The sequence below is a fragment of the Elephas maximus genome, chromosome 2 (assembly GCF_024166365.1).
Source record: "Elephas maximus indicus isolate mEleMax1 chromosome 2, mEleMax1 primary haplotype, whole genome shotgun sequence".
Taxonomy (NCBI): Eukaryota; Metazoa; Chordata; class Mammalia; order Proboscidea; family Elephantidae; genus Elephas; species Elephas maximus.
Genome location: NC_064820.1, coordinates 226,198,931 through 226,213,140, shown reverse-complemented (window position 1 = coordinate 226,213,140; position 14,210 = coordinate 226,198,931). Strand labels below are relative to the sequence as shown.

Here is a 14,210-nt window from a genome sequence, read left to right as displayed (position 1 = left end):
CATCACCAGCATCTCAGAAGCGTCCCCACCTCCTCCGAGTTATTTCCTGCCTTTCCCACAAAGGTAACCACTGTGCTCACAGGTATGCAGTTTTTGCCTAATTTTGAACCTCACATAACTAGGTCCATATAGTGTATCCCCTTTAGTGTCTGGTTTCTTTTTCCAAAAGTTATGTTTGCAAAACATATCCACTGTTGTCGCTGTGTAGTGAATAACCCATAATTCAGCCATTTGTTTTGTTAGTATGAATAATGCTGCTGTGAACATTGTTGTACGTATCTTTTTGTGCCCTGTGTAGGTATGTATCTGGGAGTGGAGTTGTTGGGTCATAGTGCACATGCGTGATCTGTTAGAAATTTCCAAGCTGTTGGAAACCCTGGTGGCGTAGTAGTTAAGAGTTACTTCGGCCATTAACCAAAAGGTCGGCAGTTCGAATCTGCCAGCTGCTCCTTGGAAACCTTACGGGGACAGTTCTACTCCGTCTACAGGGTTGCTATGAGTCGGAATCGACTTGCCAGCAGCAGTGGTGATGCCAAGCAGTTGTACAAAGCAGCCACACTAACTTGCCCTCTCCATGGCAGTGGACGAGAGTCTTTGCTCCTCCACACACTTGTCCACACTTGGTATTGTCAGGCTTTTAAATTTTACCCGTGCTGGTGGGTGTGTAGTGGCATCTTTCTGTGGTTCTAACTTGCATTTCCCTGAATGGTAACGACATTGAGCATCATTTCACATGCTTCCTGGCCACCTGAATTCTCTTTGGGGAAATGCCTGTTCCAATCTCCTACCCACGTGTCTTCACTGGGTTATTAGCTTTTTCTTATCGACTTGTGGGAAACCTGGAGATGAGTCTTTTGTTGGATGAATTATTTTGTAATGTTTTCTTTCAGGCTGTGTTTTGCCTTTTCATCCTCTTAATGACATCATTGGATCATAGATAGAAGTTCTTAATTTGAAAGAAATTTAATTTATCAAATTTTCTTTTATGATTAGAGATTTCTGCATCCTGTTCAAGAAATTGTTGCTGATCCAAGTGAGGAAGATAGTCTCCTATGTTTTCTTCTAAAAGCCTTATTTTACCATTCATATTGAATTCTATGATTCATTTGAATTACCTCTGTGTTTGGTGTGAGGTAGGGGTGGTAGTGGTTCTGTGGCAGAATTCTCGTCTTCCAGGTGGGAGACCTGGGTCCATTCCTGGCCAATGCACCTCAAGCACGGCCACCATCCCATCCATCGATGGAGGCTTGAATGTTACCACGATGCTGAACAGGTTTCAGCAGAGCTTCCAGACCAGGATGAACTAGGAAGAAAGGCCTAGTGATCCACTTCTGAAAATCAACCAGTGAAAACCATATGGATCACAACAGTGTGATCTGCAACTGATCATGGAGATGACGCCAGACCAGGCAGTGTTTTGTTCTGTTATGCATGGGGTCGCCATGAATCAGGGACTGACTTGATAGCAGCTAACCACAACGACAAGAACAGCAACGATAGTGATGTGAGGTAAGGATAAAGGTTCATTTTTTTTTCCCAGTGCCTTTATTCATTGAAGGAACCCTGGTGGCTCAGTGGTTAAATGTTTGGCTGCTAACCAAAAGGTCGCCAGTTCAAATCCACCAGCCACTCTTTGGAAACCCTGTGGGGCAGTTCTACTTTGTCCTATAGGGCCGTGATGAGTCAGAGTTGACTTGACAGCAATGTTTTTTTTTTGTTGTTGTTGTTAATTCATTGAAAAGACCAACTTCTGCCCAGTGAATTGCAGTACAGCTTTTATTATGAATCAGGTGTCTGTATGTGTATTAGCTTTTTTCTGGACTACATTGCATTCTTTGTTTGAGTTGACCCTTTTTGTCTCCATATTATACTGCCTTAGTTACTATAGTATTGATCCCTCTCTCTTCTTTTTTTTTGAGATTGTCTTGTCTCTTCTAGGTCCTTTGTTTTTTTTAATATAAATTTTAAAGTTGGGTTGCCACACTGTGGTATTGGAGAGTGCAGAAAGACCCACACATAGATGATTTTTATACAATTTTGTATAATTGAGTTTTAACGAAGGGGCCAGTGCAATTCAATGGGAGAAAGGAAAATATTTGCAACAAATGGTGCTAGAAAAACTCCATATCGATATGGGAAAAAAGTGAACCTCAATCTTTTCTCAATCACACACAAAAATTCACACCAACCATGTAATAGCCAAACTTAAACGCTAAAACTATGAAAATTCTAGAAGAAAGCCTAGAAGAAAAACCTTTGCTATGTTGGAGTTTGAAAAGCTTTCTTAGAACATAAAAAGCCTGGGTTCCATCATCATTTAAAATGTCTGCTTTTTGAAACACACCATAAAAAATAATAATAAAAAGGCAAGCCACAGACTGGGAGAATATATTCACCATATATATACCTGAATAAGGACTTGTATCCAGTGTGTTGTGTGTGCGTGTGTTTATAAGCACACACATACACAGTATAATCAATAATAAGAAAAACAACCCGGTTTAAAAATGGGCAAGAAGTCTAAGTGGACACTTGACAAATGAAGATACACAAATGGCTGATGAGGAAATGAAAAGTTGCTCAACATCATTAGTCATCAGGGAAATGTAAATTAAAACCACAATGTGTTACCACAGCACACTTGGTAGAAGAGCTAAAATTGGAAAGAGTAACAGTATCAGGTTTTGACATGGCTGCTTTATTTAGCTATGGAAGCCCACCAGCCTCGTGGGTCCTCTCCCTACTATCCCCTGGTTAACTGGCTCAATCTCTGACCTACCTATGACACGCATGTCAAAAAAATTAGTTAACTTGATTTCATGATCTCTTTTGGTTATCTGCATGTCTATTCAATATTGTTCTTCCATCTAAGATCTCATCAGGGAATATGGAGCCCCTATCACACACTCACCCTTATACTGGGCACCACTGGGGCTTAGGGATGAGGATAAATCTTAAGACTACATCCCTCAAGAGCTGTACTCCAGTTGGGAGCATCACCTATAACACAGATGTAAAAGCAAAGAAAAAATTAAGTTCCAAATTTCCTGGCACTGTCTTTAAGTGCAAACATCCAGGGACTGGAAAGAGTGTTTACAAAGGCTTAATGATGGATATATGAGCTTGAAAGATATCTGGCTTTAACACGTGCCATTCAATTGAAGACACTGACAGGTGTGTGGACAGGTACTAGGAGGCAGGAACATGGTACAGAATTAAACTGTGTCTGAAGATGTCTCTTTGGCTATTGTCACTGGCAATTCTTGCCAACTCTACCTTCTAAATCAACTTCCCATCCATCCAGTTCTCACCATCTGCACCACTCGTGCCCTGGTCCAAGTCCTCCCGTGATCTGTGGCTCTGAGTAGGCCCACCTTGGCCCCTACACTCTGGAGCCCTATGTAGATCATGTCCTTGCCCTGCTCAGATCCTGCATGGCTTTCATCACACCGAAACCACAACACCAGAGTTCTCACAATGGCCCCACACCCACCACCATCTGCTACATGTGCCTCTCCAACCTCGTCTCGCAGCTCTTTCCTCTTTCGCACCTCTCTCCAGGTACACAGGCTTTCTTGGGGTCCTCAAATACCCCTAGCTTATTCTCTTCTCTAGATCTTGACTGTCCCTCTACTTAGAAAACCTTCCCCTTACTTTCTCAAGACCCACTTCACCTTGTCCTCAAAATCTCGACTTAAATGCCACTTCCTCCTAGAGGCCTTCCTTCATCGCTCTGTCCCCATCACTCCTCACCTTCCCTTAGCCTAATCTCTTCATAACAGTTGTCATTACCTGAGGTCACTTACGGTGCTGAAGCCTTGCTGGACCTCCTTTGCATCTAGATGCCTGACATGGTGGATGCTCCAGAAATATTTAGCTGAATCCATGGTTCTGCTCCAGATATATGAACATGAAAAAAACAAAAATCCTCACAATTGGACCAATAAACCACACCATAATAAATGAAGAAGAAATTGAAGTTGTCAAGGATTTCGTTCTACTTGGATCAATCATCAGAGTCCATGGAAGCAGGTGGGTCAAGAAATCAAAGGACGTATTGTTTGGTCAGAACTGCTGCAAAAAACCTTTTGAAGCTTTAAAAAACAAAGATGTCATTTTGATGACTAAGGTGCTCCCGACCTACACCATGGTCTTGTTCATCTCCTCACATACATGTGAAAGCTGGACAATGAAAAAGGTAGACAGAAGAAGAATTGATGCATTCAAATTGTGGCGTTGGTGAAGAATATTGAATATACAGTGCACTGCCAGAAGAACGAACAAATCACACTGTTAAGAGATACAACTAGAATGCTCCTTAGAAGTGAGGATGGCAAGACTTTGGCTCACTTACTCTGGACATGTCATCGGGAAAGACCAACTGATAGAAAAGGACATCTTGTTTGGTAAGATGGAGGGTCAGTGAAAACAAAGGAAAGCTCCATGAGATGGATTGACACACAGCCTCAACAATGGACTCCTACGTACCAATGACTCTGAAGATGGTGAGGGATTGGGCAATGTCTTCTTCCGTTATACATAAGGTCGCAGTGAGTCAGCGCCAACTCCATGGCAACATGATTGACCACTTAGTTCTGAGCCGGGTATATACAACTCTGCTTTCCAGAGACTCTCTTAGTCTCCTCCACACAGTATTCGGGATTTGTCCTCTTTAAATGGCATCGTGTGCAGACGTGGCTCAAGACTGCGGAGGACCCTGTAGCATGGGACATGAAGTGTCCCCTAGTGTGCTGGGATGAACGCACTTAGGTTCTCTGTCTTTTGTCCGGAAACTCCATCAGGTAGAGAAATAGACACTCCCACCAAAGAGACCTGCCTGCCCCTTTTGGCTGGCTGTGTGCTCAGCCCCGGGCTGGTCTGTTCTTTCGAATAAAAGGAGCTCCTGTGTTACGATTCCCTCATGTGATGGTTCTGAAAAGGTTCACTTCACTTACTAATCAAAGGGAAGCTGCATCTTTTTTTTTCCTTCCCTGGTCTCTGTAGTCATACCACCAAGGGTTACCTGATAGCTACAACCAGGTTGGGTTACACCGATTCCCTCAATAATGCCATTTGCTACAATGATGGAGCTGACAAGGCTGAGTGACTTGGTGAAAATATTTCCCTATGGGATGACCTCGTTGGTGGCCTGCTTACCATCACACTCACTTTTATAATGCAAAAGGAAATTATTTCTGCTTTTAATGATGGCGACGCCAGAAATAGTGAGTAAAAGGGAGGTGGGGAGAGAATCTGTTTCTAAAAATAACTTCTCGACATTTTGTGGTGGTGTGCTACTGAGCAAGGAAGGGAACTTTCTTACTCGGGTTGGATGGTTCAGGAAGCATTTTACCATTGATTCTTCTTTATGGAAAAGTTCGCTACATGTGACGAGTAAGAAATAAGTACCAGCAAGAACCAAAGCCCAGAATGGCTGAATATGAATTGATTAGTTTTCTAAGATGTTCTGCAAAACTACTCTTAGAATGGAAATGGAATAAACAACTTTTAGAGCACAATTCTCGCTTAGATTTTACTACTGCCTTGTGAAACAGCAGAGAGACCAAGTTGGTTTTGAATGCCTTAGTAGCGCCCTTTTGAATTTCAAACATTCCAACAAGTAACCAGAAAGGAAATAAGAATGTATGCTCCATGAGTCTGTTTTTACCTGCAAATTGGAGCCCTGGTAGATTTTAGCACTCCAAGGAAGCTGGCTCCTAGAGAACCCATGGCTGATACCTGGGTAAGTAGATTGGAATTTAGGTGGGAAAATCCTGCCATTTCCTTGCTTGGGTGCCCTTCTCAGAGTTACAGGCAAAGACTGTGAAAGACTGCTGGGTGGTGTGTTAGGTGGAATTCTCTCGTAGCAAACAGAGCCCCAGTGTTGGCGTGCTGGAAGCCAGCGGTCTCTGGCTGCTCCTCATTTTGCTATTTAAGGAGGAGACTGGGCACCCAAAGGCCACACAGACACTTTGATCCTTAATTAGGTCATGCTTGCGTGAGCCAGGAAAAGGGTTGTGTTTACGGCAAACGGCTAATAGTGTGGTTGAGCGAACCTTTTTTGTGCTATCTGCAGTTTGGGGGAGCAGCCATTATGTGAGTATAAGAACTTCTTATGTTTTTGGTAGGCTTACTAGATACATACATCGGCAAAAAAGTGGTGGAAGGTGCCTGGAGAAGAATTTATTTTCTTACAAATAACGATACAATAACTTCTAAATTGCGAAAGGTTCTCTCTCTAAAGGTACGCTGTTAAATTGGTATTAAAATTGGCCTAACCAACAATGGAAAAGTCACTATTTGAGTGGAATGAAGTTCTTAGTAGTTTTTCATTAACTCTGGTAGCTTCTGTCTTATCTGCTGTGGTTGAGAAAAAAATGCCTTCTCACTAGACAAGAGTTCCATCTGTCCACAGTGAATGCGGTTTATATGGACTGTCAGATTTCTAAGATTGAAAATACATTTGATCCTAAAACTATAAATAGGGGAGAGAATGATTTCTGCCCTTCCTTGCCTAAGGAGGTGGACGTGGAGCTGGAGCCGAATCTCAGAAGCCCTGAAATAGTCACGATGGGGGAAAACGAACCCCCCGCAACCGAAACCCCCTTCTCCTTTCGATCGCTCTTCGGCCTTGACGATTTGAAAATCAGTCCTGTTGCGCCAGGTAGGTGGGGCCAGGTGCGACCCTGTGATTTCCGCCTTTCCTCTCCTATCTAGGTGATGAATGGGGCCAGGTGTCTCTGGGGGGAAATGTCTTCCCAGGTGCTTGCATGCTCGGAAGCTAGGACACAAGCGCTTTCTTTGGCTTACAGGATCCCAGAGAAGGGGCTTTGAGAGGGGGTCTTTTTGTTCAGCTCCTTGCTGACAAGCCTGAACATCAACAACCTAGAGACAGGTGTTTTATTCTCTGGTTGAAGGTCTTCAGAGAAGGAGACTCCATAAATGCCCCGTCAGCCAGAGGTTAGATTCTGACTGGGACATTCTGAGACCTCCAGGAAGTACTGAGAACCAGTGGTCCCCACCCTTCCTGAAAACCTAGAGTCAGCTGAGCATTACCGAGCGTATTAGAGGCTAGATGAAAATCCACCCACAGGTGACAGAATTGTTCCCAGCAACCAAGCAAAGGAAAGCTGGTTGTGTAAATAAGTCTCAAATGCTTGGGGAAGCAGTAGGCTCCATAATAAGATCTGGCTAGGATCTTTTTGGCAAGAACTTATCAGGACTTGCCTAAGGGAGCCATGGACTTGTTGGTCCCAGAAGCCAGGCTTGGGTGCAGTCAGGGGACTCATTCTTTGGGGCTGCTAACGAGGACACAGTGGGGCTCTGGCCGAGGTCCCAGAAAGCATGGGGTGGCGGTTACCCTAACTTGATTCCTTTTAAGCCACCTGGACAATTGATGTGGGCAGGGAATGGAGGGGAGGTGGAAAGAGAAGTTTCTAGTAAGAAAAAGACACATAATTTAAAAATATACATCAAAACGCATTGGCACAAATGTACTTAAAAAAAAAAACAAACCTGTAATTGCCTGATCTCCAAACTTACTTGTTTTTTATTTCACTCTTTTCCTATTCTTGCCCCTAATATGAATCCTTATTGTTGCCTATGGATTCATGCTTGGTGCAGAGATTAAAAATAATAATAATAATAATCAAACCAGCTGCTGTGGAGTGGACCCCAAATCATGGCGACCCATGTGTGTCTGAGAAGAACTGTGCTCCATAGGGTTTTCAATGGCTGATTTTTTGGAAATAGATAGCCAGGCCCTTCTTCCTAGTCCATCTTAGTCTGGAAGCTCTGCTGAAACCTGTTCGGGATCATAGCAACACGTAAGGCCCCACTGACAGATGGGTGGTGGCTGTGCATGAGAGGCATTGGTCAGGAATCAAACCTGGGTCTCCTGCATAAAAAAAAAAAAAAAAAAAAACTTTTAGGACGCTAGAAATCTACCACGGAACCACCAATGCCCCCCAAGGAGCTGCTATTGAGTTGATGTCGGCCCATGGCGATCCAAGTGTGTCAGAGTAGAACTGCGCTCCGCAGGGTTTTCGACGATGTGTAGGTAATTTCAATAGCTGATTTTTTGAAAATAGATCACCAGACCTTTCTTCCAAGGCACCTCTGGGTGGATTCAAACCTTCAACCTTTCAGTCAGCAGCCAAGCACTTAAACTATTTGCATCCCCCAGGGACCCCTGTTGCAGAGACAAACAGGCCTTTTCTGCGTGCTACTTGGTTTTTATAATAATCTTTTTTTATGGCATCCAAACATCCCATCCAGTCTATGCATAATTTACCTAGCCATTTTACCATGATGTGACATATAATTGTTTCAAATATTTTTATAATATAAATAATATAAAATATGCATATTCCTTTCTGCTACTTTTTAGATGATTTCATCATGGTTAATTTCTAGTAGTGGGGAGAAACAAAAACTTCTAAAAAACAAGCAAAAAAAACCAATATATTATTCGTTATAGAAATATAGAAAATACAGCTAATCAAAAAGATTCTTGAAAATGTCCTACGGTGACACTATTACTCAAAGGCAACCCTATTAATATTTTATTATCAGATTTCTTGCCTTCATTTCTATAAATATGTCTATGTCGCCCTTTGGGAATAAGATATACTATCTTTATGCTTTTATTTTTTAAGTTAGCAATGTCATGTGCATCTTTCCATGGCATTAAATTATTAAATATTCTTCAGAGATGGGCAAATGATGGCCTATGGGCCAAACCTAGCCCACCTCCTGTTTTTGTAAATAAAGTTTTATTGGAACACAGCCACACCCATTTGTTCACATATCGTCTACGGCTGCTTTCATGCTCTAACTCAGAGTTGAGCAGTTGCATGACAGAGAGCATATGGTTCAAAAAGCTTGAAATATTTACTGTCTGGTTCTTTACAGAAAAAGTTTGCTGACCTCTTAGTTATTAATCTAATATAATTATCTCTATTCTTATTCTTGCCCCTAGTATGAATCCTTATTCTTACCTATGGATTCGTGCTTGGTGCAGAGATTAAAAAAAAAAAAAAAAATCAAACCAGCTGCTGTGGAGTGGACCCCAAATCATGATGACCCATCTGTGTCCAAGGAGAACTGTGCTCCATAGGGTTTTCAATGGCTGATTTTTTGGAAATAGCCAGGTCTTTCTTACTAATCTGTCTTAGTCTAGAAGCATCATGACAACACGTAAGCCCCCACTGACATACGGATATACTCTGTCATTTCACCAGTCCCCATTTGTCAGACACTTAAGTTGTCTCACAAGCATTAATGTCATAAATGCCATTCCTGTAAGTATCCTTGTAAGTAGAGATTCATGTCCATCTATGATGACATTTTAGGATAAACTCCTAGGAGTGGAATTCCTAGATTAAAAATTACACCTATTTTTAAGCTTTTTGATACGTGTTTGCAATTTGACCCTCAGAAAGCTTTCACAGTTTATAACCTTGTGGACTGTAAAGGGGTGTCCGTTTCCTCTCAGTTGGGACCACAGTGGGTATAATAATAAAAAAATCATTATGTCTAACATACTTTTCCCCCCCAGAGATTGAAGGTTTTCTCATGCTTATATATCATATATGGAAACCCTGGTGGCATGGTGGTTAGGAGCTACATCTGGTAACCAAAAGGTCGGCAGTTCGAATCCACCAGGCACTACCTGGAAACTCTGTGGAGCAGTTCTACTGTGTTCAGTAGGGTCACTATGAGTCAGAATTGACTCGACGGCAATGGGTTTGTTTTTTTTGGTTTTTATGTCATATATCTGTCTTCTTTGGAGAGTTGCTATGTGTTTTGTTTTTTATCCCAGGCACGTCCTCAAGAATAGAAGAGACTAGCGGGGTGGGACTTTGTGGCACCCACCCAGGGCACCCAGGCAGAGGATCAATCAAGGAGCAAAAGTGAACTTATACAAAGTTTCAAACTCAATAACAATCTTTAATTATACAACGTGGACTCCTTTCCTCAATCTAATTCTTGGACATAGAACAACTGGAATGATGAGATGTCACTCTTGGGGGTTCCTTCCATTTTTTAAGTGTAACATTGAAGGTGAGCGTCACAACAGCAGAGAATTGTTCATTTGGTGAAGGCTTCTTTTTATTAAATTTTTTTTTTTTCTTGTGGTGAATAGGCTTCTTCCTATGGAGTCCCTACTGTGTACCAGGCACCATTGCAGGCTCTGGAGATACAACTATAAGCAATCTACTTGGCTCGTGCTGAAAGAAAGACTTGCCTCCTGTCTCCCCTTTCTTCTTGCTCACCATGGTCACTAATTATTTGGCATGTGTTTCCTTATTTCCCTTCTTTCCTTTTCTCTCTCGCCTTTTCCTTTCTGCTTGCCCTTTTCTCCTTTTCCTCTTCTTTCACCTCTTTCTGCCACTTCTGTCTTGGAATTCTCTTCTATTTTAGGTGGCCCAGAATAGTATTGACCCTTTTATGATCACACTCTTTATTGCCAGATGGTGGTATTGTGGGTTTCCAAAGACTGGCAGAGAAAAAGGGAAAATCTTCTTAGCTCTTCCATGCGAGACCCTTTAGCTCAACATCTCCAAAACAGGAGAAGAGAGAGAAGGGTCTTTGTCCTGAGTAATTGCGGGGGCCTTGAGAAGCTTTCCTGTCCTTTATGCATTCCAACCCTTCTAATTTCTAGTGAAAGCAACCGTGGCGTGGATAGATTTTCAGGATTAATGAGGTAATTTGTATGAAGTGGCTTGTGTTCTCTGACAGTAAAGGATACCAGTGGAAATCCTCCTGGTTGCCTGGAGAAGCTTGAGTATCTTAATGCTCTTTACATAGTCTTTTCTGCCAAGTTGGCCTGGTTCTTTGGAGGGGGCGATGGTGATTCAGTGGTAGAATTCTCACTTTCCACGTGGGAGACCTAGGTTTGATTTCTGGCCAAAGTACCTCAAGCACAGCCACCAGCTGCCTGTCAGTGGAGGCTTGAGTGTTGCTCTGATGCTGAACAGGTTTCAGCAGAACTCCCAGACTCAGAGAGACTAGGAAGAAAAGACTGGAGAGCTACTTCTGAAAATCAGCCAATGAAGACCCTATGGGTCACAGAACTCTGATAAAAAAAAAAAAAAATTTTTTTTTTTTTAAATTCATAATTGATGTTTCATGGCTTTCTGCTCTTTTATCCCCCTTTCTGGTTTTCAGATGGGGATGCGGTTGCTGCCCAGATCCTGTCTCTGCTCCCACTGAAATTCTTCCCTATCATCGTCATTGGAATAATCGCACTGATCTTAGCGCTGGCCATTGGTCTGGGCAGTGAGTACGATCCATTATTTAGTAGACTCTCAGATACCTACTCAAGCACTGAAACTTTCATGAGTTATTGCCACACGCCAGCCTTTTGCCATCACCCAGCCTTAATTACTGAAGGCAAACATCCTTCTGGGTTGCCAACTTTGAGTTTTATTAGCCTGCATGGGCGTAAGCCAGTCTGGGGCCAAGTCAGGGGCTGTTGGCCTTGCTTGGGGCTTCGTCACCAAGGAACCTGCCCAGTTAGAAATGTCCAGAGGCGGCTGATGTAATAGGATCCTGCAGGCAGGAGGGGGGTTCACCCTTGGATGGAGAGGACAAAGAGGTCCATTCATGCAATGCCAAACATGCCAGCTATTTCTAAAGTGAGGTGCATGTGGCTTTTGAGAAACTGGGTCATTTGGAGGCTCTCTAATTGGGAACAATTTCTCATTTTCTGTTTTGAATAACCGATCACAGTTCAGTTTAATTCTCCACCTGCTCGACTGTGTGGTTTGCTGTTCATTCACTTCTTGCCCAGAGTAAGAGAAACAGGAGGTGGAGGGGGTGGCTGAGCAGTCAGGGCTTCTTGCTCAGCTGGTCAGCTCACACTCCTGCTGTCTCCTGACCTTGAGCCCTCCAGAGTCTAAATTCACCTTGAGTGTGGCTCCTAGACCAGGCCACTTAGTGAGACAAAGTGGGGTTCAGAATTCAGAACAGAAACTGGGCTGAGAGCTAGCTGGCTGATTGGCGTGCAATTTCAGCCCAGGTTTCATTATTAATGGGTAAGCTTAGCACCACGTGGCAAGAAGATTATTCTTTTTCCCAGGACCTTGCCGGTTGTTAATGTTGCCCACTGAGGAGGCCCTTAACACTCCCATCTTCTTCCTCCTTTTCCTCAGTACACTTTGACTGCTCTGGGAAGTACAGGTGCCGGTCATCTTTTAAGTGCATTGAACTGACAGCTCGATGTGATGGGGTCTCTGACTGCAAAGACGGGGAGGATGAGTACCGGTGTGGTAATGTCAAGTCTTTTCCCTGTAGAAGTAGGAGAAAGTCAGCAGAAGTCTGACCCTCAGCTTTCTCATCTGTGAAATGGGTCCAAACCATTGTCAAGTCATGTTGCCAACTGGGATTCAATTGGCATTTGCTCCAGGAGACACTGGGCTGGGTGTTAAGGGATGGCAGTCCATGGAACTTGAATTCATTTGGGGAGACTACACAAGCAAGAGATCTCAGAGGGTCCAGGCAGTAAGAACTGTCGCTGCTTTACAAAGTGGAGGCACTGCAGACAGGGGCAAGGTCAAATTCAGTGGAGGAGGGGTTTGAGTTGGCCATGCAGAAATAACAGATATAATTAATGAAAATAACTAGTGGGCAGAAATAGCTAATGGAAATGAATGGAGTTCAACAAGGGGGCAGCCTGTGTGAATGTATGAGACAAAATGGAATATCGAATCTCTGCCCATGGTCTCAAGCCTCCTCTGGCCACTAATGGGAGTTTTCCTTCCTATGTGCTGGCCAGTTCGGGTAAGCGGTCAGAATGCTGTGCTCCAGGTGTTTACAGCTGCTTCCTGGAAGACCATGTGCTCTGATGACTGGAAAGGTCTCTACGCAAACGTTGCCTGTGCCCAGCTAGGTTTTCCAAGGTAATTTTAACAGCATTCTCAACCCCTGTGTACAAACAGCAATAGTACAAACAATGAAGAAAGACAGCTACTATCTAGTTGAGCGCGTCGTAGGTGCTTTAACCCCTTATCACTTTCAATCCTCATGACAACCTATAATATTTGATTATCATTCCTCATTTTACGGGTGAGGAAACCAAGGCCCAGGTGGGTTAAATAACTGGGTCAAGGCCACACAGGAAGTGGCATGTTTGGGGGTGTCTTGGGGAAGAACAGAACTTTAAGTGCAAGGGTGCAATAAAGAGCTTGGGAGATGAAAAAACAAACCCTCTAGTTCCTCACTCTACAGCATATAGTTTCATGGACACTACTTGGTCCTGATGGTCACGTCAATATCCATGCACACTTCCCGGTGAACCACAAAGAATCCATTTTTGAAAATTAGCAATTTAATGTAAGCACAGTCATTCAAAATGGTTGTGTAGCAACATGTAGGAGAAACTATGGTAACGCATTTTTCAATTTTCTGCTTTTGGTGTGGCCTACGTGACCTTTTGCTTTGGAGCAATACATTTTACTCTGATGTAGGCCTCCTTCTCTCTCCTGGGTCCTTCCTTTTGACTCCCAACAGCTGCCATCCATCCAGGGGTGTCCATAACTTCACCCTCACTCCCCTTTGCTCTTGATTCTCTGAGCTCACAGCAGGCATGCTCTTTGAGATCTCACTTCATCTCAGGGACTGAGCAAGAGTGGTAAGGATGAGTGTGGAAACACTTCCCTGTTTCCACTCAAGGAAAAGGGACCATTTACGCTACACTTGAATCCTGAATCCTCCCTGGGGTCTTGCTTTTCAAATTCAATGCGTCATATTTTCAGCTTCCATTCTCCAAAGCCAAATCCAAATGTCCTCTGGCCTTTATCCCTGAGGTCTGCCTCATTCTTTCCCCATGCCAACATAGATTCAGAAATCACTGCAATTCAAGCTCAACGACAACAGTAAAAATCACTCACACAAATGCTTTTGGTAATGTAGAATTTACCCCCCCTTTTTTTTTATGTAAGGAGGAGGAAGTTCACATCAAGTACACCAGCACTGCCAACAGCCGAAAACTTCCCTGTTAGGCATTTCCGGTCCCTGATGAGCCTCTTTCTCTGGCTTACCACCAGGGGGCGCCATTCTCTTCCCCTCGCTCTACTCCCTTCTAGAGTACAACCCTCTCCTCTAGATCCTTAGGCTCTCTGCTTTTAGGCATAATAACTTAGCTCAACTCCTTCTTTCCTTTCCTAGCTGACCTGGGTCAAGGATTCCCACCCTTCCTGGGCAGC

At 43.3% G+C, this 14,210-nt stretch overlaps 1 protein-coding gene across 4 annotated transcripts in view; it reads left to right on the top strand.

Annotated features, from left to right (window-relative positions):
- Positions 1-14,210, top strand: part of TMPRSS3 (transmembrane serine protease 3) — a 94,583-nt gene that overhangs the window by 52,682 nt on the left and 27,691 nt on the right. For all 4 annotated transcript variants that reach the window (XM_049874935.1, XM_049874936.1, XM_049874934.1 and 1 more), the window contains exons 3-6: positions 6,520-6,664; positions 11,173-11,283; positions 12,159-12,275; positions 12,782-12,905. In XM_049874935.1, the coding sequence (XP_049730892.1) occupies positions 6,520-6,664; positions 11,173-11,283; positions 12,159-12,275; positions 12,782-12,905 (497 nt within the window). The remainder of the gene's footprint in view (positions 1-6,519; positions 6,665-11,172; positions 11,284-12,158; positions 12,276-12,781; positions 12,906-14,210) is intronic.